We start from the raw sequence: 27,977 nt of genomic DNA, 5'->3' as shown, positions 1-27,977 counted from the left end.
ATTTAAATTTACATATGTAAATTACTACTACATGTAAATTTATATTTTCAAGCATGTTGGTTCGGAGCTTGGACTATCTTGTTTAGGTGTTAGGTTCAACTCCCCACATTACACGTTATCGAAAAAAAAAATTATATTTTCATATGCAAATTTAAATTTACATATGAAACTATATAAATTTAAATTTTCATAGGACTTATGGTGAAATTAAAATTGAAAATGTGTCCTTAAGTCGAAATTATAAGTAAAAAATGATGACGTTAGCCTGGTTTGGATGACGAAATGAAAAGTCAAGATGGACTTATAGAGAAATTATTATTGGGGTTTGTCCTTGGACAGTAATCTCTAAAGAGAAAATGCATTCATGAGTAGCCCAAATGACAAATAAAAAAAAAAGTATTTGGCCTTTGCGGCTACTAAAGAGCCACCAAACGGGCATTACACATGTCACAAATAAGGTACATATTTGAAGCATATACTGCTAATGTAGTAACGCGATTAACACCAAATCATGTGTTGCAATTAGCGCTGTCAATGGATTGGTTTGGGTTGGATTTTGGAAAATCTGAACCCAAACCAATAAGAAAATTGGGAACCCAAAATCAAACCGAACTGATAAGATATATTACAAACCAAAACCTAACCAACCCGAACCAAAAACTATAAAATCAATTAAATCTAAAATTAAATCGATTAATTTCAGCCACACAATTGATAAACATATACAAAATTAATCATAAATATTACTAAAATGTAATTTATCGGTTTGGGTTCATATCAGTTTGGTGGAGGGCAAACCCAAAACCAATTCAAACCAATATCTTATTGGTTCGGTTTAGTTTCGGGTTGGCGGAGGGCAAACCAAATTTCCAAAACCCAAACCATTTTTATCGGTTTAGTTCGGGTTAGTTATCAGGTTATTGAAACCCATTGACAACGCCCTAGTTGCAATCAAGTACTAAAAAAAGTACATTCTTATTCTCCACCTCTTCTTTCTCTCTCTCTCTCTCTATTTTTCGTTGTAATTAAATTTCAATTTTGCAATGTAAAATTCCTATATTTTTTCCTTTATAATTACAATTCAATGAAGGTAGGAAAAATGCAGATGCAACAATAGATTGTTAAACTGCGATATGGTGTAAGCACATCCAACCCCAAGCACTACCAGTCACAGGAAGAAACGTGGAAGGTACTACACTCTATACTTAACACCGCTGTACTAGCAGAAGATGTCTCGCTTGAACCGACATGACTATAATCCAGGTACTACGCTCTAAACTTAACACTACCATACTAGCAGAATATATCTTACTCGGACCAGCTGGACTACAATCAGATACTACACTCTATAACCTACTCCATTCCGTCAGCACCACATCCATCCACGCACACCAAGTACATACCATCATCATTCATCTCTGCATCACAACACCATTGCCTCACAAACTACCATTATCACCCTTCTTGCCAACTACAACAACCATACATTTACACTATCTACACTGTTAAGCCATGCCGTAATTCCGTATTTCTCAACCACTCTCTCGATCAGAGCCTACTCTTTGCCATCATGACTCATACCTTCACACCATATATATATATATATAAATCAACCCTAGAACTACGTTGGCTTGATTTCGGATTCTTTATTCTAACAGAATAAATTTGTGGACAAGCAACTGTTTGCTGTCCACAAGGCCTCATCTTCTTATTGGTGGAGTGGCTGCCCAAAAAAAACTGTGCTATTGCCCGAAAAAACTGTTAAACTGACCGAAAAAACTGTTAATCAATAGAATTTTGTTGTTTGTGGACAAGTCTGTCCACAAATTCGGACTCTTATTATAACGGATACATGAACATCTTCCACCAAAGATATCAATTATTAACAAACACCTAAAACCTCCCCCAATCATCTTAGATGATTAGCCTAATCCTAATCTCATTTGGTGTGATATTAAAGTGAGTAATAAATAAACTCATTTTGGTATTTACATATGGTATGCAACATGAGTTTATAACTATTAAGTACCACAAACTTTTTTATTTTTTTCCTAAATGCTACCCGAATTTTTTTTCTCGCCTATTAGTACCACGTACTCTCAATTTGCTTTAGTTTAGTAATTCAGTTCACTTACCGCCCATCTAAATCTACTTGATTCCATAACGGCGAGCTCACGAGATTAAGCACATGAGCTTGGTTGCTATAATTTCTATCGCTAAATAAACCAATTAGTTTGGTTACTCTAATTTCTATCCCACCAAAAAACTTTTACACGTTTGTAGTAAGCTTGCCAAAAGTTTAATTATCTAGTATGTAAACAATTAGCAAGAGGTAACCGAACACATACTCATGTAGAGAAGTAGCAATACAATATAAAAACCATTGTGCGAGCCTGACGTGCTAAGTGAAGTAGCAGTACAAGAATCGTTGTGCAAGGTTGATGCGTAAAACAAGCGCCGTGCACAAATTGCTAGTCGCTTCATTTGTGATTTGGAATGGAATCTCCGAATTTCGTTAAATATTTCGGTTGTTGAAGAAATCAAGAAGAGAAAAATCTAGTTGAATCAATCATTTGTTACAAAAGACGTCACTTTCTAGTTTGCGACTACAACACATGGCCTAGCACCCTAAAAACTTGCGAAGTCCATCCTGATTGGCTAAAAAAGAATGAGGTGGCAATAACTAAAAAATAAAGAAAAACAAACACACAAAATTGAGAAAACCAAAAAGAGAAATATAACCGACGAGAACAACACAAGTCCACCTTCTTCTTCCTTGAGAAACAACACAAAGATTTTCTTTCATAATGGTGCACTGCAAAAGAGAACACCCTCATTTAGCAGGCGTTTGAATATCAACTTAACAAAATAGCTCGCTTTCCTGACTCGCGGCTGGGATTCACTTTGAGAGAGTATAAATCAAGGGCTACCATTCCGCCATGTGGATTAGGATATGGATTAGAAATTAATTAAAGGTATTAATTGTGAAAACCCTTTATAGTGCAAACCCTTTCGCTACTTCTCCCCCCTTAATTATGGAAGCCGAATAGAGATAGAAATTAATTTGAATGTTAATTAGAAACGAATCGTGGCAATAAACGGCAGAAAACTTTTCGTGTACTATGCTTAGCTTCTCCTTTCGTTCTCTCTTCCCTCCCAAATAGTGTGCGCCTCCTTTGTCTCTCTTTCATCGTCCGCAATTAGAGAGATCAATCAAATAATCCATTATAACGTGAACCATTACTGCAGGTACATCATGCAATGTGTAAGTAGTTGATAAAATTAGTTGGTAAAATCTCACAAATAGTCCCGGCCCATTGAATCAAATTTCAACCGAGAGGGAATAGAGGCTTTGTGCTCTTTAAGCTTAGCTCGACTCGGAGAAAGCAAAGCTAATTATTCAACATTGCACCGAAGTCTAGCAAGCTTTACTTGGTATGCATTATAAACTTAAAAGTTATTTATATTGCATTCTCTGTCTTAAATGTGAAAACATCCTATTAATAATTTTTAGGTTGATTTCTTGGTTACGTGTTATTAGCAATATAAGAAACTACAAGATATGGAATGGATATAATGCAATGTGGCAAGAAATAAAAATTACATACCTAAACCGCTTGAGTAAAGCATAGAGCATGAATATATGTATGGATCGTGGAATGCAATTTGATCTTGCGATAAGAATTGTTTTGATTTATCTCTCTCAATGTGAGAGATATATATAGCTTGAAGAAGTCCGGGAAATGAAAGAGGCCCGAAACCGGTTCTTTAAGAGTATTGGTTTGGGTTTCAAGACTCCTAGAGAAGCTATTGAAGGTATTCATAAGTTAGTTGATGCTAATCATAATCGTGTGTTACTCTAACATTTTGATGTTCTTTGAAAGTTGAAATTTATTGGTATGAATAGGAAATTTGCAACTTTTCGATGTTCAATTTCAGTTGTAAATTACCGAAGTTTAGAAGATCATTCACGGATGCAATTAGAGGTAAACTAAAGCATTCAACATCTGATTGAGTTGTTATGCAGATTAAATTTTACCTTCATCTTATCCGTTTTGTTTGAGTTTTCTAGAGGTAAACTAACTATTGTTCGTTTTCTAGAAAATTGCCAGTTTCATGTTTTCAAACGTTTAGTTTGTTTATTTGTTAGTAACTTGTTTATTTGGTGAGGTGTGCCGCTGATAGTTCAACTGCATTACACTCTACCATCACGTTTTACTTGAACTATAAAAAGCCTTCTCTAAGTTGAACGACGAAAGTGCAATTATTCTCAAGTTTTTTGTGGTGGTGGTTATCCATGGTAAGCTTATATATCGATCACTTTTCCAGTACAGTAGAGTAGATATATATGTTGTATATAATATAATTTACCACTTCTTTTTTTTTTTTTAATTCTTGATCATTGTGTGTTTTTGGATAGGCGGGTGCTGGTTTATCCAAGTGGGTCATTTTTTGTCAGTGTTCCTAGATGTTGCAAATTCATATGGTCAGCCTGATGGTTGGAGTAGATATGCTGGGTTTAGTTTCTCAGTTGTTCATCAAATGAATGATCGGTGAAGCGTGCGAAGAGCTTTGAATATTTCTATATGTGTGCTTTTTGTATAACTTATTTCAGTTTAGGATAAGATATAGCATGTCTATGTTTTGTAAATTGAATCTTACTCTTCATGCAGAGACACAACACCAATTTAGTGCAAAACATCGTGATTGGGGATTTTGGAATTTTATTCCTCTCAGTGAGCCAAGGGACCCTGACAGAGGGTTTCTTCTTGATGATACTTTAATTGAGGAGGTCTAAAGTTTCCATTAGAGCACCCTATGAAGTAGCATTGGTAAGTAATACGTAGGAATTTTTTTCATTTGTATGCACCGTTTTAAGTTTCTTACTTTTTCCTTTTTGATTGGTGGATTTGTGATAGGATGTTTTCCCTTTTTGACCACTTAACGGTTTGGTTGTTACCTTGAGCGTTGATTTTTGATAAACATGTGATTCAACTCCCACCCCCACCCCCACCGTAAAAAAAAGGATATACCCGTGAACATATGTTCATGACTTATGCACTTAACTCCAATCACTCAGCTCTGAAGTGAGTTATAGTAATTTAAAAGCGGGATTGGCCTATTTGAAATGTGTTTCTCTACAAAATAGTATGATAATTTGTCTCGTGTTTTCCACTTGGTCAGATTTTTATTGCTTAATAGGTTTACTCTTATGTCATAATGTTTTTAAGTTTGATTCTTTCCGAAGCTCATCCTATTTTATGACCTTGATATCCATTGACCTTGCCTAAATTTTTTTTTTTGATGAAGTTGCATTTAAGAATTAAATTGCGGTGGATATGGTGGATATGCATGGTCGATTGTTCTTTGACCATCATGTTCATTTGTTCCGAAATGTTATAATTTGGTAAAAATCGAGTAATATTTTATTTTTACGCACTCGCATACACAGTCTTACTTAATTATTAAAAATATTTCATTTTACCCCTTTAAATAATGATATTGACCTCATAGGTAATGTCTTTGTTTTGAAATTTGAAACCTATTGTATTGTTCTATGCTTGATAGTCAGGTGCACACGCCCTTTGCAGCCATAAATGAAGCAATTTGGTTTAAGCTTCGTTTCATAGCATTGGAGGCCTATTGACTACTTAAGTTTTCTACGTTGTGTACACAAGCTTTGTATGTATAAGTGATTGTACTAATCCAATTGTTTACTTATGCCAAGAGTAGATTTCTTGACTAACTCAATTAATTTTATGTAATCAATCTTTATCAGGGTAGAAACCTTTTCATTCTTAGTCAAGGCATAGCTTCTTCTGAACTAATCTAAACTCTCTTTCCATATGTTCATTTGTTTCATTTTTTGTAGTTGCGGACGCAAGAACTCTAGACCCAAGTGTAGTCTCCCCATCTCTCATGCTCTCTAAATTAAACTCTCTCTCACGTAGCTCTCCCTTGATCTTTCACTATCAAACCAAATCGTGTTTTAGTTTATGACCTGAAGTGTTAAAAGTTCTTCTCTGTCATGAATTTATCGATGTCATCTGAAAATTAATTAAATTCTTAATTGTGAAGATAAATGAGCAAGCCCGGTCGTTCTGCCTCTCCCTATTATAAATCAATCATTTCTATTTTCTTTTTGTTGTTGGAATGCGTAAAACAATGGCAACTAGACACCGATTTTAATAGAAAGCCGGTTTGCAAGCTCACTATTAAGGTTAGTTCATTTGTTATATTTGAAGAATTTACACAATTTTTGTTTCGACTCAAATAGAGGTTCCACTTGAATGCAATTTTAGATATTTGAGTTGACCAATCGAGTGGGGAGTAACTCGCAGTTTTCAATTTTCATTTTCAGATAAAATGCATACATCGAAAACTCAATGCTATCGCTTTTCGCCGATTCGATGGGATCCATTTCTAAAGGTACAATGCTATATATCCTCCAGTTTCTTTCTTGCTTCTTTGTCTTCGAAATATCAATTTCGACTTATCTTGGTTGTTGTTCTCAATAGAATATCAAACCATACATATTTTTTGTTTTAAGAGATGCCAGAGAAGGTTAAGTGCCTTCATATATTTACCCAATAGTATTATTTTTATTTTTCAATATTAACCATGTAATTGTCTTTGTAATATGTGTTTGTGGTTCGAATAATTCATTGACTTCGAGGAAAGGAGGAAAGGTTATCCATTGCTTTCACCGCAATGTGTGGTGTTTGTGTGGTAGTGTGATAGGTCTAATTTCTTTTCTTTTTCTCTTTTTCTAATAAATGCGGGTTCCGATGGCAGCGACAATCAAAAGTTTTGATGTACAAGTCAATCCTAAAATGATTGGTGAGATACTCATTGAGTGCATACATGCATTGTACTTACTAATACAAATGACGTGAACTGGATAAGTAGAAATAACGCTAGAATGTTTAGCTCATGCGATATCAGATTTCTTTTAATACTTTATTCATCAATTTTTATTTTATTTTTTCGTTTGCAAATTTGTGTATTGTGTGAACATGATATATTATGGGTCAGCTTAAGTTTGTTGCAACTTCTTCTTTTGTCCTGAATTGGATTAGGGTATGCTCAACAAGGATTAGAGTCCCATTGCATAATAGTTTTCATCCAGGAGATTGAGCTTTATTTGAACCAACAAAAGGGTTGATATAGGATTTCCCATTGTTCTAACTTTAGGAAGTTGCCACAATAGTTAAATGGAAATAAGGAAAAAAACATAAAAGAGCAAAAGGATGTAGTAATTCACTGCGCTAGAGTGCGAGGACATGTTCGAGTTTAAAGGGTGAATGAATCTCAGGTTTGCTATTATGTTCTATTATTGGTGATCAAATACAGTTTTCTTAATGCATCCTGACTACGTAGATTTTTCCTTCTTACAGGTGGGTAGGAGACTCTACAAGCAAGCAAGCAACAACAAGTTCGAAAGCAAAGATTGTTATTGGACATTAAGTATGTGTACAAAATCTTTTCCAATATTGTGCCTAAAAACTAAAGGATACATTTTCTTCCCTCTCATAAAAACTCATTTTACGTGTTGTCAAGCTATCATTAAGTATGTACTATCTACTTCTCTCATTTGCAGTTCGAATGTAGAAATTCATGGGGTCAAGGATGCACAAGAAAATTCGAACTCAAATGGTGCCTAAAATTGAGGTACATGCTTCTTTTTATGGGGAATGTTCGTGTATTGCAATGATATCACGCCTTAATATTTATATTGAGCTAAACAAAGATAAAATTGGAAGTAGTATGGTGTAAATTGTGATGAGACTCTTTTGGCCTTAATATAGAGTACTAAAATATTTACTAGGAATTATTCGATTCGGGTTCGAAAGGCAACGGCTAACTGTCTTGAATTCAGATATTTGAAAAGGTGAATGCTCGGGAATTATTTGATTCGGTTCGAAAGGCTTAATTTAACTAACCTGCCTTGAATTCAGATATTTGAAAAAGTGAATGCTCATTATGTTAATTTCCGAGAATCGCGTGTTTTGTGATTTAAATATCGGTATAAATTTGATGATATAGTCTTTAGGAAGTTAGCATGTAGAAACAGCTTGAAACTATTATTAGTTGCTATAGTTAGTGTTATTTTCTTTGTAAGGTGATATCAGAGTTTGCCCACCATTCAGTTGTATTTCAGGGTATTTTTTTCCTTAATGATATTTGTAAACCTCAAATGTGTTCATATTTGAGCTTTTGGATCTTGATGTGTATTTGTCCATTTTCAAGGGGATGGTTGCAGTGGAATCTTAGTTACCACATTGTAGGTCATGTGATCATTTATTTGTAGGTTGGGTAATTTTTCTGTTAGAGTTTGTTCCTTAGACGACCTTTCTGAACCTTTGATGATTTTAGCTATAAAAGAATAGGCTTCCCTGTTGCACGTTTAATGTGAGGTCATGAAGATTAATATGTAGGTTGCATCTCTTCTTAAAGTGTTTCTCTATACACCTTTGGTTTGAATTGATGAATGACGTCCTTACAATTTATCGAAATGGACTTGATGCATCTAATAACGTGGAAGGCTGAATTATAGGAAGGGTTATAGTCAGATGTGGTGGCTAACGTGTTAAGTTATGAGTAGTGCAATTGGATTAGAATTAACATAAGACATGTTTGTTATATAAATTTACTAGCTTCACAAAGACTAGAAGCATGATTTCCTTTATTTTGTTTCTTTCATCATTGAATTAAAAAGATTACTCACTTCATTGTACAACTACTTCATGCAAATACAGTTGTTCAATATATTTACCATTTTTATACATGTATATGAAAATAACGCTTTGCCGCCATTTCATCCTACTGCCACTAAACCTTTACTTTTCACTTTCTCAGTAGATGCTACTCAGCCAAAGCACCATACTATGGCACGATTTCAAGCATCGAGTCTTACCACATCACTTTGGGAGAGGTAGCCAGCGTCCATGCATGTATTTATATGTAATTATTTATGTTTTTAGACCGACCAATTCAGAACATGCTATGTGCGCCGAGCAACAAATTCTGGAGATTGAGGAGGTATTGAGCATAAGTGATCAGTTCAGATGAAATTAGTAGGGTGAGATGTTAGTAAAAGCGACGATGATTTCCCTTGAATGTCAAAGAGATCAACTTAAACATCCAAAATATTGACGAGGAAATGGTGGTAAAAGAGATTTTGAGACATTGGAACCATAGTTTGTTGTTGTGGTTGTTTTGGCTCTACATGACTACACTCATACAAGAACTGTAAAGGATCTGATGGGATCTGGAAGCGGCTATAAACTAATGGCAGCGGTGAAGTCAAAAGGCCAGTTGGGCTTTGTGAGCGAGATGTCTTAATGTAAATAAGAAGATTACTTATATTTATTTTTTTAGTTCACTGAACCATTAAAAGTACCCAAAAAAAAAGTGTAGATGAGATTTTCTTTTTCTTTGGAACTTAGACAACGTGGAAGGGAATCTGATAGATGTGTTTGCATTCTTCAAAGCCTAACAAGGTGTATGGAAGCAGTCGCTACAAGTACTTTAGAGTCCCATAGCAAGAAACACGCCTTTTTTCGTCACCCTCAAGAAACTGGAAGAGCTAAATTTGATTGTTATCCTTGGTTCAATCTTGGGTTGTTTGTAATAATCAGAGTCCAGATATCTAAACTCTGACTATACATTTGATGGATCAACTGCAATAAATTTTGTACGCTTTTATAACTGACCATATGTGATAAGTGGAAACGTGATACCTAGCAAAGAAAAAAGTGCCAAGGTGGCGACTTCTAATTACTTTGTGCTGCAAAAAAAAAAAAAAAAAAAAAAAACAACAACCTATACAATTTTCCCTATTTGAAATATTGAAATATTATATGTTATTTACCTATTTGCAAATGTTTTTGCTGAATTATTGATAAATTTTGTAAAAGTAAATTAATCCACATCATTTAGTAAGTGTTATTTTTTAGTGCATTACATTTTCCAAGTTGCCTACATTATAAATTTTATTTTCCATTACAAATATTGCATGTGTAATTTTATGTGACACGCTAAAAAAATGAGCGTATTAACACCAACTTAGTCAACCCTTTACCTAATTACCATACGTACGCTAACCTTACTCGAAACGCACATTTACAATTATATTATATATAACACAGATCACAACATCTATATTATTGCAAATTATAATAGAACATCACATTAACTATATGAAATCCGTGCCTACGGCACGGGCAATAGCTAGTATGTAAACAAAACAAGAGCCTTAACAATATTTTGGAGTTTCTCTCATCCTATGTCGTAAGGTCAGGAGTCTATGATAAGGAACAAAACCGGTTCTGCGACCAAAAATTCAATTGCACCACAGTTTTGGGACAACACACTACATACCCAGTAACAACAAGCTAAAGTATTCTTGGAAATGCTAAATATGAGTAGATAGATCAAATAGAGTGAGAAGATTTATGCACGATACCAAAACAGAGAACAAAAGTATACAGCTACAAAACCATTAATAACACGACAAACTGAACAGATAGTAAAATGAAATAATGCGACAACTACTCTCCAATGCTTGAAAGTTTAGAGTTTCGACTATCAAATTCTGATTATGCTTCTTGAACCTCTAGGAATCATCAATAATTTCTCCACAACACACAATTTTTTCTCATCATTTACAAGTAGTTCGTAAGAAGCATGGAGGACCATTTCTTCCAAAACACTTGTATTTTTTGTTGATGAAAGCCATACTTTTTCTTTCGGTTCGGATTTATTTGATTTTTTCGAAAGAGAATTGGTTTTCCAACACAAAAATCCTTATTTACTTAAAAAACAGCGATCTTATAGTGAAATATCAATATCGGCCGGTTCAGGTTCATCTACAAATTTGTCAAGGAAGAAGAAAGTGGAATCGTGTTGTTCTCGTCTGTTGTATTTCTATTTTTGGTTTCTCAATTTCTCTTATTTTTTATGTCTGTTTTTCTTTATTTTTAGTTATTGCCACGTCATTCTTTTTTAGCCAATCAGGTTGGCAAGTTTTTAGGGTGCTGGAGCATGTCTAATGTGTTCTAGTCGGCGCCTTTTTATTTACTCCAACAGATATTGAAACTTGACGGACCAACAAAACGGACGTCACACGTGGCAGTAAAACAGACAGCGAAGCAGAAATACCCAACATTCTCACGTGAGTGATGATTGAGGCCACGAGCGCCGAGCTAAATAAGGTACAAACTTCCAAATGTCCAAAAACAAATCTCAGTACCAAAATTAACCCCACTACTACAAATAAGTGTTTTGTTTTTTTTTTTTTTATCTTTCTGCGCCTGCCACCAACTCAATACTAGATATTCAACCAAGCAGATCTATTTTCCGTCATTCAAGATCTATTTTTTTCTTGTATAATCCTGAGTCCTTTGGAATTATTCTTTTTCTGTTTTTGATAGTAAATCAGAGGGAGTTTTAAGATGTTGGGACTGTTGAAACTAAAGTTTACTAATCCCGGAGGTGTTACTTCTTTGGTAAATAAATTTATAATAATAAAAACCTATTTTTTTTTTTTTCTTCTTTCTTCGTTTGTTTGTTTTTTAAGTTTGTATTTTCTTTTTTTTTTTTTACCAGATTAGGCCTGCTGTGATTGCCTCGAGATGTTATGCAACGGGGGCGAAAGAGGTACATATTATTATTTCATTATTTACTTCAATTATTGTTTTAAGTTGATGTTCACTGTGCAATTAAATTGCACTAATTTTGAAGTGTCGGTGGTGCAAATGAATCTCGTGGCAATGGGTTAATCGAAATTTTGGGATTTTGTAATTTCCAGATGACGGTCCGAGATGCTTTGAATTCTGCTCTCGATGAGGAAATGTCTGCTGACCCCACGGTCTTTGTGATGGGTGAAGAGGTAATAAGGATAAAAAATTTCTTTGCTTGGGAAAACAGAGATTACACAATACATTTTGGTTCTTACTTTTTGGTGTTGTTCTTTTGCAGGTTGGTGAGTACCAGGGTGCTTACAAGGTAAGACCTCAATAGAAAGATGAAATCATAGTCATTTTGTCATCTAGGAATGTGGTTGAATTTGTTTATGTTATTTCTCGAAAAGCAACACACTCTATTATTGTCTTTAGATTACAAAAGGGCTCTTGGATAAGTATGGTCCGGACAGAGTTGTTGATACTCCAATAACAGAGGTGTGTATGAATCTTCCACGTACTGTTTCTTAATAGTTATTTTGTATCCCAATCTCTAACTTGATGCAACTTTCTAAGTGCTAATAAACTCATCAACATTCTCTCGTGTAGGCTGGGTTTGCTGGAATTGGAGTTGGTGCTGCTTACCATGGTCTTCGACCTGTTGTGGAGTTCATGACATTTAACTTCTCCATGCAGGTTTGACCCTTTCTGTTCTAAAGGCAATTTCTGATACATTGATAGAATGCATTTTTCTTGTTTCGGTCACTACTATTTGTACAATGTTATAGACTTTTATCTAAATTATTTGGATTCTGCTTGTAATCATAATTGAATACACATTATCAAAAACTACCACTGTCCAAGGCAGGGCCTCTTTGCCAAGTAGGGGCTAAAGCAATAAAATTTAGTGAAAAAGTTGCAGGTCGTTGTCAAAGGGATTCCTAGAGCAGTGCCAAGGCTGCCTAAGGTTTAGTTGAGAATCCTAACACCTTGTGTCCCGCCTCACCTCCGACAACGTTAGCTTAAAACTATTAGGAGCTGCTTTTGTGTTTAGCATGCAAAGATGATTTTAATTTTGTATTTTGTTTTCTCCTTAATAACTATGTAACATGGACACGCCATATTTCAAAAATATTCAGTGTCGGATACGTATCCACGTGTCCGTGTCGGACGCATACCGGACACATATTGTATGTGATTATCTCAATTTTTGATATTTCGCTGTGTCAGATATTTCGTATCTTTAGTGGATACGGACACACCTATTCATGTCATATTGGGTCTGTCATCTTTAATGTACCCATGGTCTATCCTGAAACTATTACATTTAACTTTTTGCATAATGTCCACTGTTTTCTTTGGGACTTACTTTTGAATATTTATCATAAGGATTGGAACATCCAAACTGGGAAATTTCGGGAATGGATTCAAATTGTCATCGATATATGTGTGAATAGTGATCTTTTTGTTTGTACTACTAGGCTAAGTCACATAAACATGGTTACACATGTCGGTGTGCGACACGGGGACATGGTTAATTAAAAGGAAAACAAGTACTTTTCTTTAGTTACATAACTAACTCTTGGGCTTAGGACCTTAGAAAGCATCTCCTTGTAAATAAAGTACTATGAAAATGACATACCATGGACTTATATGTTCTTAGTCTTTTAGGGTTTGAAGAGGAACCTTAGTTTCAAAAAGTCTGCAATCTGCATAATGAGTCCGTGTGTCAGCCACGTTATTGTGTGTCAGACACGGATTTTTTTTGAAGTATATGAAGTGTCCATGTTTGACCTATATCAAAATGTTAATGGTCTGATGCCACTTCTGCGGTAGCTCAATTATGCATTGACTAAAGATGCTATGATTAGATCTATATCAATTTTTTGCATTTTGATGGGAACCTATGGATCGAATTTACAATATTTTTCCATGGACCCGTTTTTTGCAATTACAATTTTTTCTTTTATTTTTGAAAATTTTACCGCTTAAAAAAAGTGTCCGTGTTACCTAGATATTAAACCTTGAACGTTTTAATTCGATATTGTGTGCCCTTTATCAGAGCTATCTATCATAACTATTTCCGCTTCGGTGCAGGCAATTGATCACATCATTAATTCTGCAGCGAAATCAAACTATATGTCTGCTGGTCAGATATCTGTACCAATTGTTTTTAGGGGGCCAAATGGAGCTGCAGCTGGTGTTGGTGCCCAGCATTCACAGGTATATTACATAACTTTTATTCACCGCACTCCTTATGGCAGGTATTCTTGTTCAGGTTTCTAGGTTTTCCTGTTATTTCTTAATACATTTTGGAGCATTAAATTTAATCTGGAATTGATAGTAGATATTAGAGGTTGATAACATAATTACAGCTGTTAACAAGAGATGGTTTCCTGTTACCCCATGATAATTGACCTTTAGCTCTTTAGCCACTAGCATTACAGATCTTCATTAATGACTCTAGAACTCCTCACTCTACACATGCATCCACTATGTTATTACGATGGTACAGGACTTGATCACTGCTGGTCTGGCATTATATTAATTTTTAACCGCATTTAAGGAATGGAATATCTTTTGGGACAGAACTTGAGATGCTGACATTATAATAATAATGCAGTGCTATGCAGCATGGTTTGGTTCCTGTCCTGGGCTGAAAGTGCTGGTACCATACTCATCTGAAGATGCTCGTGGCCTGCTAAAAGCTGCTATTAGGGACCCTGACCCAGTTGTTTTCCTTGAAAATGAGTTACTGTAAGTTGGTGCATGCTTTATGACAAATTGCCCCCCTGTGCGATTTGATTAATGCCTTATCTTGTGATGCAGATATGGTGAATCTTTCCCCGTTTCAGCAGAAGTTCTTGATTCCAGTTTCTGCCTTCCAATAGGCAAGGCAAAGGTATAGTTTTTGTTGACGGAAATGAGTTGCTTTGGAGTTTGAATTGCTATTATCTATATTGAACTTGTAATGCATACATTTTGTTTCTCAGTCTCATGTGTGCTGTTGACAGATTGAGAGAGAAGGGAAGGACATCACTATCACAGCCTTTTCAAAGATGGTTAGCTATGCTTTGCAGGTCCGTTAGTCTTTTTTCTTTAAGATATATTAGAAGTAACTCTTGAATCTCTTAGACATGTTTTCCGGATATATATATCTGGGGTTTCCCACAGTACCTTTATACTTTTGTAGTGGGTACCTAAAACCTGGATTACCTGGAATTCAGCAAAGGTGGTCAAAAGCTATGTTACATGGACACACCATATTTTAAAAATAAACCGTGTCGGATACGTAGCCACGACACGGACACACCACAGACACATATTATATGTGATATATACCTCAATTTTTAATATTTCTCCGTGTCAATGTAACATAGGTCAAAAGAGTAATTGTGAAAATTACTGTGCTCAGACTTGGATAATATTCTTACTGTATAGTAAATCTTGATTTTCACTTCACGTATCTTCAGCTCACCTGGTCTGATGCTTTTTCTCTTTTGATTGGTAAAAAAATTCATTCACTCATTGAGACTTAAAAAAATTACAAGAGTTAATAAGGACCGGTTCTTGTTGCAAGACACTACAATCTACCAAAATTACCTCTCCAATTGCAAACCCTTTTAACAAAGCAAGAGTGTCTCTGTTACAAATTAAATCTTAGTATGTCACCCCTTTAAAGCAAGGATATGCGGATGCCTAATCCTGATACATTCTATACTTGTATTAGTTCCTTTTGCTTTAATGCTGTCTTAATCTATACTTTTCTTTCATCATCATGGCATCATGCCGCCGTAGTAGAATGCTTAGTCATTTTACTTGAACAAATCACAAATGTAAAGCATTAATGGTCAAGCTAATCTCATTCAACAGAAAATGTTAAGTTTCATTTACATGCATGAGCAACACAATCCAGAATAGTCTATTGATTTTAAATATTACATTTTTAGTATCTACACATCTGAACTGGATCACTTTGTTGACAATATCTCTTACTTCAGCTGTATTTTATTTATTGATTCTGAAGCTGCCAATCAAGGTTGTATACACCACAAAAAAAACAAGATATCAATGACAGAGATAACCAAGTAACAAAATATTCCTTTAAAATGAACATGTACACCTATTCAAATTCCTTGGTTAAGTTGGTTTAGGTAAATAAATGGAAGCAACAACTGCAGGATAGTGGTGATAATCTTAGGAGAGAGAGGCTGTTGAAAGCTTGTTGCTAACTCGATGAGCACTATTGACTATAAGTATATAGCTGACTGTATTTTGTACTGTTTCATATGATTATGTTCTGGACATTTTTCAGATATTTTATATTGCTTACGGTTTAATAGTAGATTGTTTTACAATTAACTATTTGTTAAATGAACTTTTTGTGCACATTAAGTTGGAGTTTAAGAGAGGTACTCCAGTTACATGTTGTCGATGAGTTAGTATTTACTATCTAGCTAGGGGTTTGGTATGGAAAATTATCAAAGCTCTTGGATATCTCATATGTTCCTATCTGTAGTTTCCTCATCAAGAAGCTAGTAATTATAAAACACAGATGTTGCTTACTTGACCTCCCTGTGAGATGCTTTCAGTTATGAAAGCTTATCATTTTAATTTTCTTAATAATTCTCTGTCTGGGTATGATTATGAATATTTTTTTAGGAAATGTTTATTTATTTATTTATAATATGTAAGTTATCTGGTGCTGACACTTGATAAATATCCAGGCTGCTGAGATTCTTTCAAAGGAAGGAATCAGTGCTGAGGTAAATGCCTACTTCTATAAGATATACATCATCCTTACCTTGTAAACTGTTGACTAGATCTAGTTTTCAGTAGTTCCAGATACTAATGATTTGAGAGTTGCTGATGTAGGTCATAAATTTGCGTTCAATCCGTCCATTAGATAGAAACACCATCAATACTTCTGTTAGGAAAACCAACAGACTGGTGACAGTCGAAGAGGGCTTCCCCCAGCATGGAGTTGGTGCCGAAATCTGGTATGACTCCTTTCCCTGTAGTTCTTTTTGCTGGTATCATGTTTTAGTTGTACTTATTCAAGTTGTTGTGCTTTAAACAGTGCATCTGTTCTTGAAGAAAGCTTTGAGTATCTCGATGCACCGGTTGAGAGGATTGCTGGTGCTGATGTTCCCATGCCTTATGCTGCAAATCTTGAGAGATTGGCAGTTCCACAGGTCAATTTCTTGCGACTTCTTTTCCTAATTGCTAAGAATCTGTTGAACCTAGGAGCTATAGATGTCTGGTAGATTCATATGTAGGCTACGGTTTGTGTAGCTTTACTCTGGTACATATAAGTGCCCGAGTTTAAATAAACTAAATGGATTGCACCGAATTATTATTCCATCCAAGAATTGATCGGGGTTTATATTCGATCGGTGATCTGCCACTTTGTTTAGAATTGGCAAAACACGATGATACTGTCTGTAGAACTAGGTTCCTACAATCATGTAGCATTACCCCTCTGGGATTCCATGCTAGAAAAAATTCCATGCAGTAGCTGAGTAGCGGGTCTAATGCCGCGGAACACTTGAAGACTTGAATTACTTGTGGTTTGCATTTTCTCCTATTTACAGTAGGAGCGTCCATCTTGACCAGAAGTGCTTCGTTTTTTATTTACTTTGTTGCTGTTTGGGTGGATTGTTTTGCAGGTGGAAGATATAGTACGTGCTGCTAAGAGGGCATGCCACAGATCTATTCCAATGGCAGCAGTTGCTTAGCTTAAGCAATATGTTGTGGAGGCTTCTTTGATGCTCATTTTTGTGTTTTCTGTTATAGTTGTGCCACTGATTCTTTTAAATTTGTAAATCATCATCACTAGCAGCAATTTGTTTGCCCCCTTCGCATCTTTCATCCTTTAAAAGAATGGATGGTATTATTTTCCTTTCATATTCGTAACTCATCTGCCCACATGAGGAATACAATGGGAAACACTGAGCAGTATCTTTTCTGGTTAGTTGATTGTTGCTGTAGTTTGTCAAATTTGTAGAATAGTGCGAGGGAAGACCGAGGTGTATGCCATGACCATGTATATGTAATTCAACTGCTAGGTTGTAAATCATAAGGAACTTTTAACTTTGAAGGTTCTTCATTGCCTGTGAAGGAAATTGGTATTTCTAATACGACAAATAAATTGGGACAATTAGCGATAACACTGGCTGCGAATCAATCGTGACAAATAGTGATAACATTTTGGCTTCTAAATTCAAATGGAAGCTCTAACCTACTTGTAAGCATTTCCCTGAGCTGTTTAAGTACTTACATGGTGAATTGAATTTCAATACTTCTACCCCGTCTGATACGAATTTTGGGCGTGCGATTCCTTAATTTTCCTTGTTTTATGTCAAGAGACATACAAAATTAGTAAAGCAACTTCTAATTCAGATCTTAGGAATTATATATGGAATTCCTATTTCATTTAACAAGAAGTAAGTTCTTAAATAGTTTATCTGGGCAATTGTCAAATGTAATGGCGAGTATCACTTGCATATAGAAAAATGGTGCAATAGGGGCTCATTTTTACTTCATGACCAAAGACAAAGATGATACGGATCTTTCTAGCTTCCAATTAAGTTGAACACAGATAATCCATTATATCTCACACTCGACATGGAATTTGACATGATTTTGGCTAGTATAACCTCCACATACGGAACCACGGCGAACACGACCAATATCCCATTAAGCAGGAACTAAAAACTCGGTTGCTCTGGTTATAGCTACAAAGCTACACTGGTATTCACAATGGAAATTTGGCTCTTGAAAAGCTTTGCAGTGGTTAAAATGGTCTTGCAGCGGCTTCCATCATCTTCTTTACTCTTGTCAGTTTCTCAATCTCTCTGAATGCCTGCATTGCAAGAATAAGACGGAGAGAAATCCCATGGTTAGATTAAACACTATTAATTAGAAGTTTTGTATAGTTGCATGTCTTATTCACAGTTGTAAGAAGCTGTGGTTGTTTCTTCACCTCCATAGCCATGTCTTCTATAGTAACTGCATCCGTGTCGTCATAGCCCAATTGAGAAGCTACTTCTGTCAAATCAAGTGAGTATTAAATAACAAAATGTTGTTCGGTCTAGTATTAAATATCAAGTGTACTCACTTTGGAGTGAGATTGTTGCATCTGCTGTTGCATAACCGCCTCTCATTCTTTCAAACAGCTCAGTTAGCTTAGCCACTGCCTGCATATTGTAAAATACAGTATGGTGGTTAAATGAGCATGAAGTGAGAGAAATTACCACAATTCTCGAAGATGGAACAGAAAACCGATGTAAATTTGTTGAGGAAGCAAGAAACGAATTACAAACACGAGCTATAGACAATAAACCCTAAATAAAGAATAAACCGAAATACGACTTTTTCGCAGACCCTTAAAAATCACAACTTCAACCTTTACAAACTAGCTTAACGAAAAACTTAGGATCTCTGTTTGCTCAACAAGTAACCCAATTAGTTACCCACACGTAAACCAACAACAATAGGATAAAGTAAAACAAAACAAAGAATTTAGGGCTTGACGTTGGACTTGGGGACTCTGGGCAGTCTAGTATGGAGGAAGTCTTCCTTACTCTGGCATCAAAAGTGAGGATGCTTTACAAAACACATAAACCCTACTTGTACGGATATTCATGTTAGTAAGGATATCATGTTTCTTAAGAAATGAAGATAGAGTTAGTTAACAATAAGCTTGGGTGAATCTAACCTTTGAAGGATCAGAGTTTAATATAACATCATCAGGAGGGGGTTGATTCCCACTTTCTTTGACCTCTTTAGCTAGTACAACTATTGGAACATCTATCCAAATTGAAATACCATGTCTCATGAAGGACCTATACAGTAGAGGCACTAAACAACATTAGACTAAAGCAGAGTAGCAAGTAGATTTAACCATGAAAATGGCTAAAACAGAGGACTAAACTCATGCAGTATATCCTTACAAATTGGTTGAGCTCTTAACTGCACCATCTCCAGTGCAAATCACCAGACGCCCCATTGAAGATAGTTGCCTCAGTACTTCAGTCTGCCATATAAGCATCACTCTTATAACACATTGTTGCAACACAGTATATTCCTTAATCAGATGCCAAACCTACATACAGTGTATAATCCTGTAAAAATCTTCTAGCAAATGGTATTGAGAGAAGTGGAAGTCACCTCAGATTCAAGGAATCCTTTATCATCTTTCTCTCGGAAAGATTTGGCAGCTGCTTCACCACCAGCAGCCTGCTCTACCAGACTATCACTGATTAGAGAAAATCAAACACATAACACATTAATAACCAAATGATCTTTTTTACAAGTCAAAATACCAATTAGTATTAAGTGACACATGATAAAGAAACCTTTACCTGTCAAAGTAGTAATATCTTAGCATATCTGCTAAAACATTTCCGAGTTTAGCTTTTATGTTGTTATTTATCCCTACAAAACGATATCATTCACTAGAGATGAACACAATAAACATACATATACGCGCATTGTTAAATGAATCATAATTCATACACTTACCTACAAGAAATATGGATGTTCCTTTTAATTGGCTCGATATCTCTGCTGCCTTATTCTGCATCAAAATTTTGTACATAAAATAGAACATATTATTCTTCATTTACAGATGTTGTACATGTTTCTTGAATAAAAAAGGACTAGTCTCACCTTTAATGCAACTGAGTGGTCTTGCCCCACAACATTTTTATCCGCACCTATAACACAAACACGCGGAATAAGAAGCAGAAACATTCAAAAATAAAGTAGGGGAAAATTCAACAATGAATGAAGTTATTTGCCGGGAAGTTGTTCATCTTGGAGTGAGCATCTTGAGGGAGATATTCTTAAAGTAGGAGTGATGGGCTTTGTTACTTTCGCAGGTGGCAATGAGGTTGTGTGACTTCTTTGAAAATGAAATGGTTTAGCATTGATCAAGGAGAGTGAGCTTAATTGGTGGGTGTAGAAATTCAAACTTGTGGTAATTGAGGATTGTAGTAGTGTTCTGGTCTCCATTTTTTTTGAGTGAGTGTGTGAGTGTGTTTTCTGTTACCCAGACCACTGCCTGACCAGGTTAGTGGTAAGGTTAGTAAGGTTACAACATGTCCACATCCTCGTTTAAAGTCTGAACATATAATGGAGATGATTGGTGTCAGAGGGAAGATAACTGTGGGACCAAAATTTAGCCCAAAGCCCGAAACTCAGACTTGAGCCCAGTCCAAAAAATTTCCACCCCTAGCTGGAGAGTTGTTTGCAATTTTGCATGCATAGTCGTCTGCTTTGATGTGGACACATGGAATCAAAGGGCTTAAACATTCTTAATTACTACTACAGTAGTACTTGCTTTCAGTGACACAAGGCTGCTAGCGTGAGTATCAACGTGACAAGGCTGCTACACGATCCATTTCTTGGGCCATACAAAGCTAAAGCTCACTATGCCACAACCGTAGAACTTTCACGTCGCTTAAGTACGCAATAATAAATGATGGTGGTACGCTTATGCTCAATATTTGTGTCCATGATTCCTTCACGCCGTATTCCTTTGTAATAAACACATTATCATAATCCCATGAAATTTTTGTAATTTTTGTTGGAACCACACATCAATATAGAATAATTGAACAAAGCAAAATTTTATACATAACAGAGTGAATAAAGAAGATGATGTTTTATAGAACCTGCTTGTTATATGAATTCTACTTATACGAATTCCAAAAAAACTCCATCATAAAAAACAATAAATTAGAAGTTGATTTTTTTAGTAGAGATGTTCTCTCTACAATATAGATTATCCTTAAAAAAAATCAGCATATTTGAAGATAGTCTAGACATATCAAAATTTGCTTACAATGTTATAAAATTATCCAATAGTCTGAATTTTTCAAATTTCAAAACGACTTTTGACAAGGTTAAACATTTTTGTTTAGACTAATTTTTTAATTCTCCATTATGAGAAAACTATTTTAACTTAAAATCAGCTCTTTATTCATCTTCTAAATCCACGTGGAGTTCATATAATGTAGAGTTTATAGAATAAAACAAATAACAATAAAAGAAATTACTGTTGATGATTGAGAGTTGCAAATGCAATGTCCTAAAGACGAATTTCATCCCTGCCCGAGTGCTCATAGTTCTTCAGGTGTTATCTTCTCAGGATACAACAATCAGTTACTTCGAAATCATAGCACCACAACTTCAAAGCCCTAACGAACTTTTTAATAGATTTTTTTACTCTCAATTAAACTTTAGAAATCGACAAGGAGAAAAGACATGGACGTTTTTGTCACTCTCAAAAGATTTTTTTTTTCTTCTTCAGAGATCTTTTTTGAGCGTCCTTTGAATGAACAAGACAAGGGTTTATATAAAACAAAAGTGTCTCTTCAAATAGCCACTATGTTTGTTCTAAGAGTCACTTTGTTTTTTCAAGTATATCCCTCCAAGACAATGTTTAAAGAGTTTTATAACAGACAGAAAATAGAATGGTAGTTATCTAAAAAACAACCGTCAGTAACTTCTTGATAACTGTCTGTGACATCCAAAAATAAAAACTAAGTCCTAACTATACAAGTCTAAATCCAAGACCCCCAAGGCCCAATCATAGATCATATAATATTCAATATATTCTTATGTCTATTTTGTTAGGGAGTGGGTTTGAACCCTTCACATTCAACTTGGATTCCAAAATTCAACCCTTTACATTCAACTTGGATTCCAAAATGCATGTGTACCACTAGACCAACTTCTTAAAGTTGTTCAAGTACACTATCTTTCATATATGGAACTACTTTCTATTTACACTTAGATTTTCCAACAATTTTGTAGGTGTAGAAGCTTTTTTTAAATAACCCAATTCCAGGAGGCTACTTTTCATGTCAATGTCAAGATGTGGTACCTTTTTGTACTCCTCATTAGCAACATCAAAAGAAAAAAAAATGCCATAATAAGCATGAAAGCATCCCTTAGACGGCCACTCTTTATTTTTGGAACTTCCTTCCCTAACCAGTGGATTGCACCATTTATATATATCCCAGTGGCTATATCAGCGAGTGGACATGGAGTATAGAGAAAATAAGGGACATCTTGAATCTTCTACATGAGTTCGTTCGCATGGAATAGACATGGGCATGGGAATCAAAGTGATTGATATCTTTTATCGATCTAGCTGAATAATGGTGGTACAATATCTTTATCACCTTATAATCATTCATAGATGAATCATACCCCAATCCGTAAACAATGTGACGTAAGTGGACAGCCTTCAGTGTTGCATCCCTCATAGATTTAGTAAGGGCTTATAGTAACTTTTTGAACTCTTTAGTTGATGGATTCCATAGGTATAAGGCCTTATAGATGAAACTACTGTGGTGATCAAGAATGATCCACTAAAGAATTAACAAGTACTTGAATGTTGAACTGGAATTCGAGATGAAATGAAGTATGTTTTATTGAATAACAATGGTGTTCTTTATGATCTCTCTCTTTTGTTCTTGTTTTGAGTTTTTTGATCTTCTCTCTCATGAATCAGTCCTTTTAGTCTTCATTTTCCACTGATGTCCAATCATTTGATGCCACGTGTCCATCTTCCTCCTTATTTTCCCCATTTTCCGCTTTCTCCTCTAATATTTGAACTTAAGAGAGATATCGGCCGTCGATATCTCGATTTAGTATTGAAATAACAGGCTGAAATATTGACTTGACAATATTTGCTCACAACATCGCTCCTCTCTCGAAACTTTCAAATTTCAAACTTTCAAATTTGAATATTTCGAGAATAAATTACGAAAAATTTAACATTTAAAATTCGAAAATTTAAGTGGTTACTGTTGGAAACAAAACGTTAGGCCCAAACTATGAGTATAAAACTCACTGTCCCTATCTCTCTCTTAACTTATACGCAATCTAAAAACACAAAAACCCATCGCCATTAAAAAAAACTCAAAAGCTTCTTTCTGGATTGCCTTTCTGGACCCTCCACAAATCAAAAGTTTCAGCACACTCTGCCATCTTAAATAAGTTAGAAAAAAGAAAAACTCGATTGATGCATGGGCAATTTTTAGAGATTGATGTATATATGTAATTTTTATAATGGCCATCTATCCCCCGAATTGAAGGAAACAAAACGAATTAAGTTAATCGACATCTTTGACCATTACACTTTTGTTGAAGGCACTTTTAAACAAATGACTGGTCAAGAAAAATATACTAGCTACTATTACCACAAGAAATGGAATAAGACTGATGTTAAAGGTATCATCAGAGTAAATCGAGATAGTGATAGACAGTGGCCTCTCTATCCCGTCATCGTCTCTGGTTAATGGGAATCAGTCGAAACCGAAGCTGTGCCTCCCTTGGTGCATCACGTTTTCAATCTTGGAGGTATATTACCTTTTACCTTTTACGTTTTCAGCTCCTCATTTGATCAATGCACTTGTTCTATTGTTCTCAGTGTTAAGACCTCCCACTTCAAGAAGTAAAGGAAACTCGGCAAGAGTCATGGAGCACTTGAAAGGTTCCAAAGAAGAAGTAGATGCCAAAACCGGTGCCGATATCTATGGAAACCCTGCTGTGACCGTTACTTTACATGATGTGAAAAACTATCTCACTCCTTTATATATTCTCAAGGGTAGTGTACTCAAAATGGATCAAAACTGAGATCGAGACCCTAGACCAACGACTAAGGCCCAAGGTTTCTTACAACCTTGCTCTTCTCGTGCTTTTCAAAATTCGTTTAATCTGGAACTACCTCGGAATGTGCCCCAATGTTATTTTGATTATGAAGATAGTGGCTTCATAATAACTGAAGATCTTTTCCCCAAAATCAAACAAGAAGTCTCATATTTCTATAAATATGCTCTTTTGCAAGATGTGTTTGATCACAATTCGTTATTGTACATAGATATGACTTCTAGACTTGGAAAAAGCTCTGGGTTGAAAATCATTTTGGGTACCATCAAGACAACCGTAGGTGAACCTTCAAAAGCTCTAGCCCAAGGCCAAGAAATGCATACCTGAGTTGGTGAGAAGAAAAAACAGAAGCCTTATGAAAATGAGGGTGATGCTACTTTTGGAGCTCCTCCTACCTTAACAAATCCAGTATCGAAACCTGGTGCAGGCTCATCATCTCGCCTTTCCATTATATCAGATGAGTTTTTTTTCAGCTTCAATTTTTGATTGGTCCAAATCACCGAGTCCCTAAGTCTGCTCCCCTCTTTGCCTACAAACTAATACTTGGTCTTAGCCAAACTCTTGTGACCAATACCATTCTCCCTAGAGATAAATCTGCCATGACTAGAATCTCAGCTTTTGAACGCTTCCGCATCATGTGAGATTCATTTGAAAAGGTTTGTTGTTGTATTTGCTTTATATGGTATTAGAGCATCTTTAGGAGAGAAACCAAGAAAACACTAAATTTTTGAACCAAACCAAACACCAAATAAAAAAAACATCAACCAACTTTAGGAGAAACATCAAATTTTCGACATCAAATGATGCGATTTTGGATTAACCGTGCCATATAGCCTACGCGGTTTTCTCAACACCGCGCAGTGAATCCCATCTTAAAAGCCCAAGCACACGCAATTTTGGGAAAACCACGCGATGTGTCGCACATTAACTTTCTTATTTATTTTCTTTTCAAATCTCTCACGCGGTTTTGGCAAAACTACGCCATAGAAGCCTAAGCCCATACGGTGTTAGAAAAACCGCACGGTTTTTCCAAAACCGCGTGAGAGATTTGATACAGCATCAAAGCTGGAACCAAATTTTGGTCGATTTGGTATTTAGTTTGGTGTTTTCACCAACCTGTGACTCTCCTGAAGATGAAAAAATACTAAATTGTTGGAAATTTGGTGTTTGATGCTAAGAAAGTATCTCACCTAAAGATGCTCTTAGTCAACATTCTTTGTGAAATTTGGCTACTGATATACTTTCTTACTGGCTTAGATGAAAGCTGTTGCTATTAGCCGATTCGAGGTCGATATGGCTGCATCGGGTCAGTTCCAACAGGAGAATGAGGATTTGATAAAAGAGCTCAGTAAAGAAAAGAAAAGTGTAGCTCTCCTCATTAGCCAATTTGGCACATATGAGAGGAAAGTGAAGGCTTTGACTAACCAATTAGCACAAGAGAAAAAAGAGAGAGAAGTGATGTTTGCTTTTTTGTATGTGTATAGGTTTTACTCTCACACACTCGAGAACATTTGTCAAGTTACCTTGCTCATGTTCACTTTGAAATATATTTCAAGGGAATCATTCCAAACCTTGGGACTAAAAAACTGAATTTCAACTAACCGGAATTTACTCTCTAGGGAATTTGTGAGAAGGATTTGATTGGTGATTTAATTAAGCTAATTACTACGTTATTTGAAGTGCAAGTTACTAAAATTTAGATTTCACTAGATTTACTAAATTTTAATGCAAGAAGAAATAAAGATGGAAAGAGATATTTGGAGAGTTAAACTCATGATTAGAATTTGGATATCTAATAGATTAGAAGAAGTGAAAGTAGAATAGAAGAATCCTAATTTTATAAGAAGACATTTATTAGAGTGACAAAGAAAGATATTACAATTAGATTACAAACTAGAAAGCTAGAAATGCAAAAACATGGAAGTTGCTTTTCTTTGCTTTAAGAAAATGTGGAGTACTCTAATAGAGTATAAAAAATGAAAATGAAAACATGCATGAATGTGAGAATGAATGCTCTTCTTTCCTCCCTCCATACATATTGAGAGCATTCTCTCCTTGCCCATGTGAAACCACCTCCCCCATTTACTTCTTATTAATTTCATCTTATCACAATACAAATCAAGCCAAAACTAAATACTATTCTTGCACAAAAGTCTAGTCAAAGCATTTAAAGACATGAAAGGTGTCAATTTGTGCCAATAATTTGCACATTTTGTCTTGACTTGCTCCATGATTGATTACTCATCCAATCTTGTGGGCCCACAAAGTGGATCCGTGTTTTGCGTCTAGTGGCGGGCTGGGATTTCGGCATTTTTACTTCTCGTCTTTTCGTAGAGCTCATTGCGCTAATTGTCTGAGCAACTCACTTACTGAAATTAGAGTCTTGGTTCAAGAGATATGGGTTTTGGAAGTTTGATACTTCTGTGCACGTAATCCCGTTCTGACTTGATTATGTCATATTTGAGTCTCCGGGCTTTAGTCCAGCTTTGTTGGGTTTCACACGGGCTTGGTAGGAAGACTTCAGATATATACACTATTCCTAGGCTTTAATACAGGTTTTATCATCATTTTTACATTAACTGCGGAAACCTGCAAAAGTATGAAAATATAATTATTTTATGATTATTAAATACATAATCAACCAATTTGCTATGTCTCTACAGGGTTTAATATTACAGTTTTGGGTGCTTATCACACCATCCCCAAACATCACTTTGCTTGTCCTCAAGCATAGAAGAGACATTAAACAGATAAGTGGAAAAAAATGTGTAGTCCTAAGCTACTTCTTGTTTCGCAGAGTGTGGTTGCATTGACAGTATGCAACAAGGCTTTAAACCACTAGGAAATCCCTAGTGGACGAGTTATAGCCTCGTGAGAGTTTTCCAGAAAAGATACTCACAAACTTCATCTATACTACTGATATAAGTAAAAATATAGTTTTACCTACGAATAAGTTATGAAAACTCAACGCAAGTAAAACTAAAACTATTTTCTTGTCTAAATTGTTTATCAAAGATTTCTACTCTCGATTCTATCGAAATAGAGTTGGAGTAAAAGATTTGTTCCACTCCTAGTTCTTTAGTATTCAATGTTTTCTATGATTATCGGTCTATCCAAAGTTAATGAGAGTAATGATGGGAATTATACTACGATGCAAATTATGCTAACAAGATATGATAATTTAACAAATAATACTAAGGTTTGAATATAGATAAAGAATTAGGAGAATTTGATTCCACCTTGAATCCAACTTAATAAACTAGTATAGATTGTTGTAATCCAATTCTTACGTTCTTACGATAAGAATTGGTCGTTCTAATCCCTAATCAATCATGTTAATCTCTACCAAATAATGACTAGCATGTGAGGAAGTCCAATCCATTCTCATGGCGAATCAACTACCTTCTAGAGTGGAATAGACTCTTACAACTAGTTTTACACTACACAATTAATTTTTCATCAAAGCTTCATCAAACCCCTCTAATAGAGGTTTAGCCTTGATTCATCAAACTATCATTTTCATTTGAATTTGAACAAGACATAATATAAAAATTCTAACTTTACTAATATAAAGTTTCTAATCAATAATTCAAAACTAAATTAACA

General features: G+C 35.3%; 2 protein-coding genes and 1 non-coding gene across 5 annotated transcripts; 2 read left to right on the top strand and 1 right to left on the bottom strand.

The window, feature by feature from the left end:
- Nucleotides 1-11,213: 11,213 nt before the first annotated feature.
- On the top strand, nt 11,214-17,658 carry MAB1 (Transketolase family protein). Its single transcript, XM_086559534.1, has 14 exons — nt 11,214-11,510; nt 11,611-11,661; nt 11,813-11,893; nt 11,983-12,009; nt 12,120-12,182; nt 12,294-12,380; nt 13,782-13,907; nt 14,308-14,441; nt 14,514-14,586; nt 14,699-14,764; nt 16,412-16,450; nt 16,560-16,684; nt 16,765-16,879; nt 17,354-17,658. Exons 1-14 carry the CDS (start codon nt 11,457-11,459, stop codon nt 17,420-17,422), a joined length of 1,110 nt encoding a protein of 369 aa, XP_086415660.1. The 5' UTR covers nt 11,214-11,456; the 3' UTR covers nt 17,423-17,658.
- On the top strand, nt 13,497-13,643 carry LOC147496545 (small nucleolar RNA snoR2/U65). The gene has a single exon (XR_015197276.1). It is a non-coding gene; the product is annotated as a small nucleolar RNA snoR2/U65 (small nucleolar RNA).
- A 542-nt stretch (nt 17,659-18,200) lies between the features above and the next one.
- Nucleotides 18,201-20,906, bottom strand: SKL1 (shikimate kinase like 1). Of its 3 annotated transcripts, none has more exons than XM_086559533.1 (10): nt 20,489-20,906; nt 20,358-20,404; nt 20,211-20,265; nt 20,051-20,123; nt 19,857-19,944; nt 19,640-19,722; nt 19,405-19,531; nt 18,805-18,883; nt 18,670-18,734; nt 18,201-18,549 (listed from the first exon to the last, which is right to left on the bottom strand). In XM_086559533.1, exons 1-10 carry the CDS (start codon nt 20,700-20,702, stop codon nt 18,481-18,483), a joined length of 900 nt encoding a protein of 299 aa, XP_086415659.1. In that variant the 5' UTR covers nt 20,703-20,906; the 3' UTR covers nt 18,201-18,480. The 3 variants fall into 3 exon arrangements, with proteins under 3 accessions (XP_086415659.1, XP_086415657.1, XP_086415658.1); XM_086559531.1 differs by having other exon boundaries at nt 19,640-19,791; nt 20,489-20,833; XM_086559532.1 differs by having other exon boundaries at nt 19,640-19,773; nt 20,489-20,833.
- Nucleotides 20,907-27,977: the final 7,071 nt, after the last annotated feature.

The sequence above is a fragment of the Coptis chinensis genome, chromosome 5 (assembly GCF_015680905.1).
Source record: "Coptis chinensis isolate HL-2020 chromosome 5, ASM1568090v1, whole genome shotgun sequence".
Lineage (NCBI taxonomy): Eukaryota > Viridiplantae > Streptophyta > Magnoliopsida > Ranunculales > Ranunculaceae > Coptis > Coptis chinensis.
The sequence above is the reverse complement of the archived record's forward strand: the minus strand, read 5'-3'. Positions and strand labels throughout refer to the sequence as shown.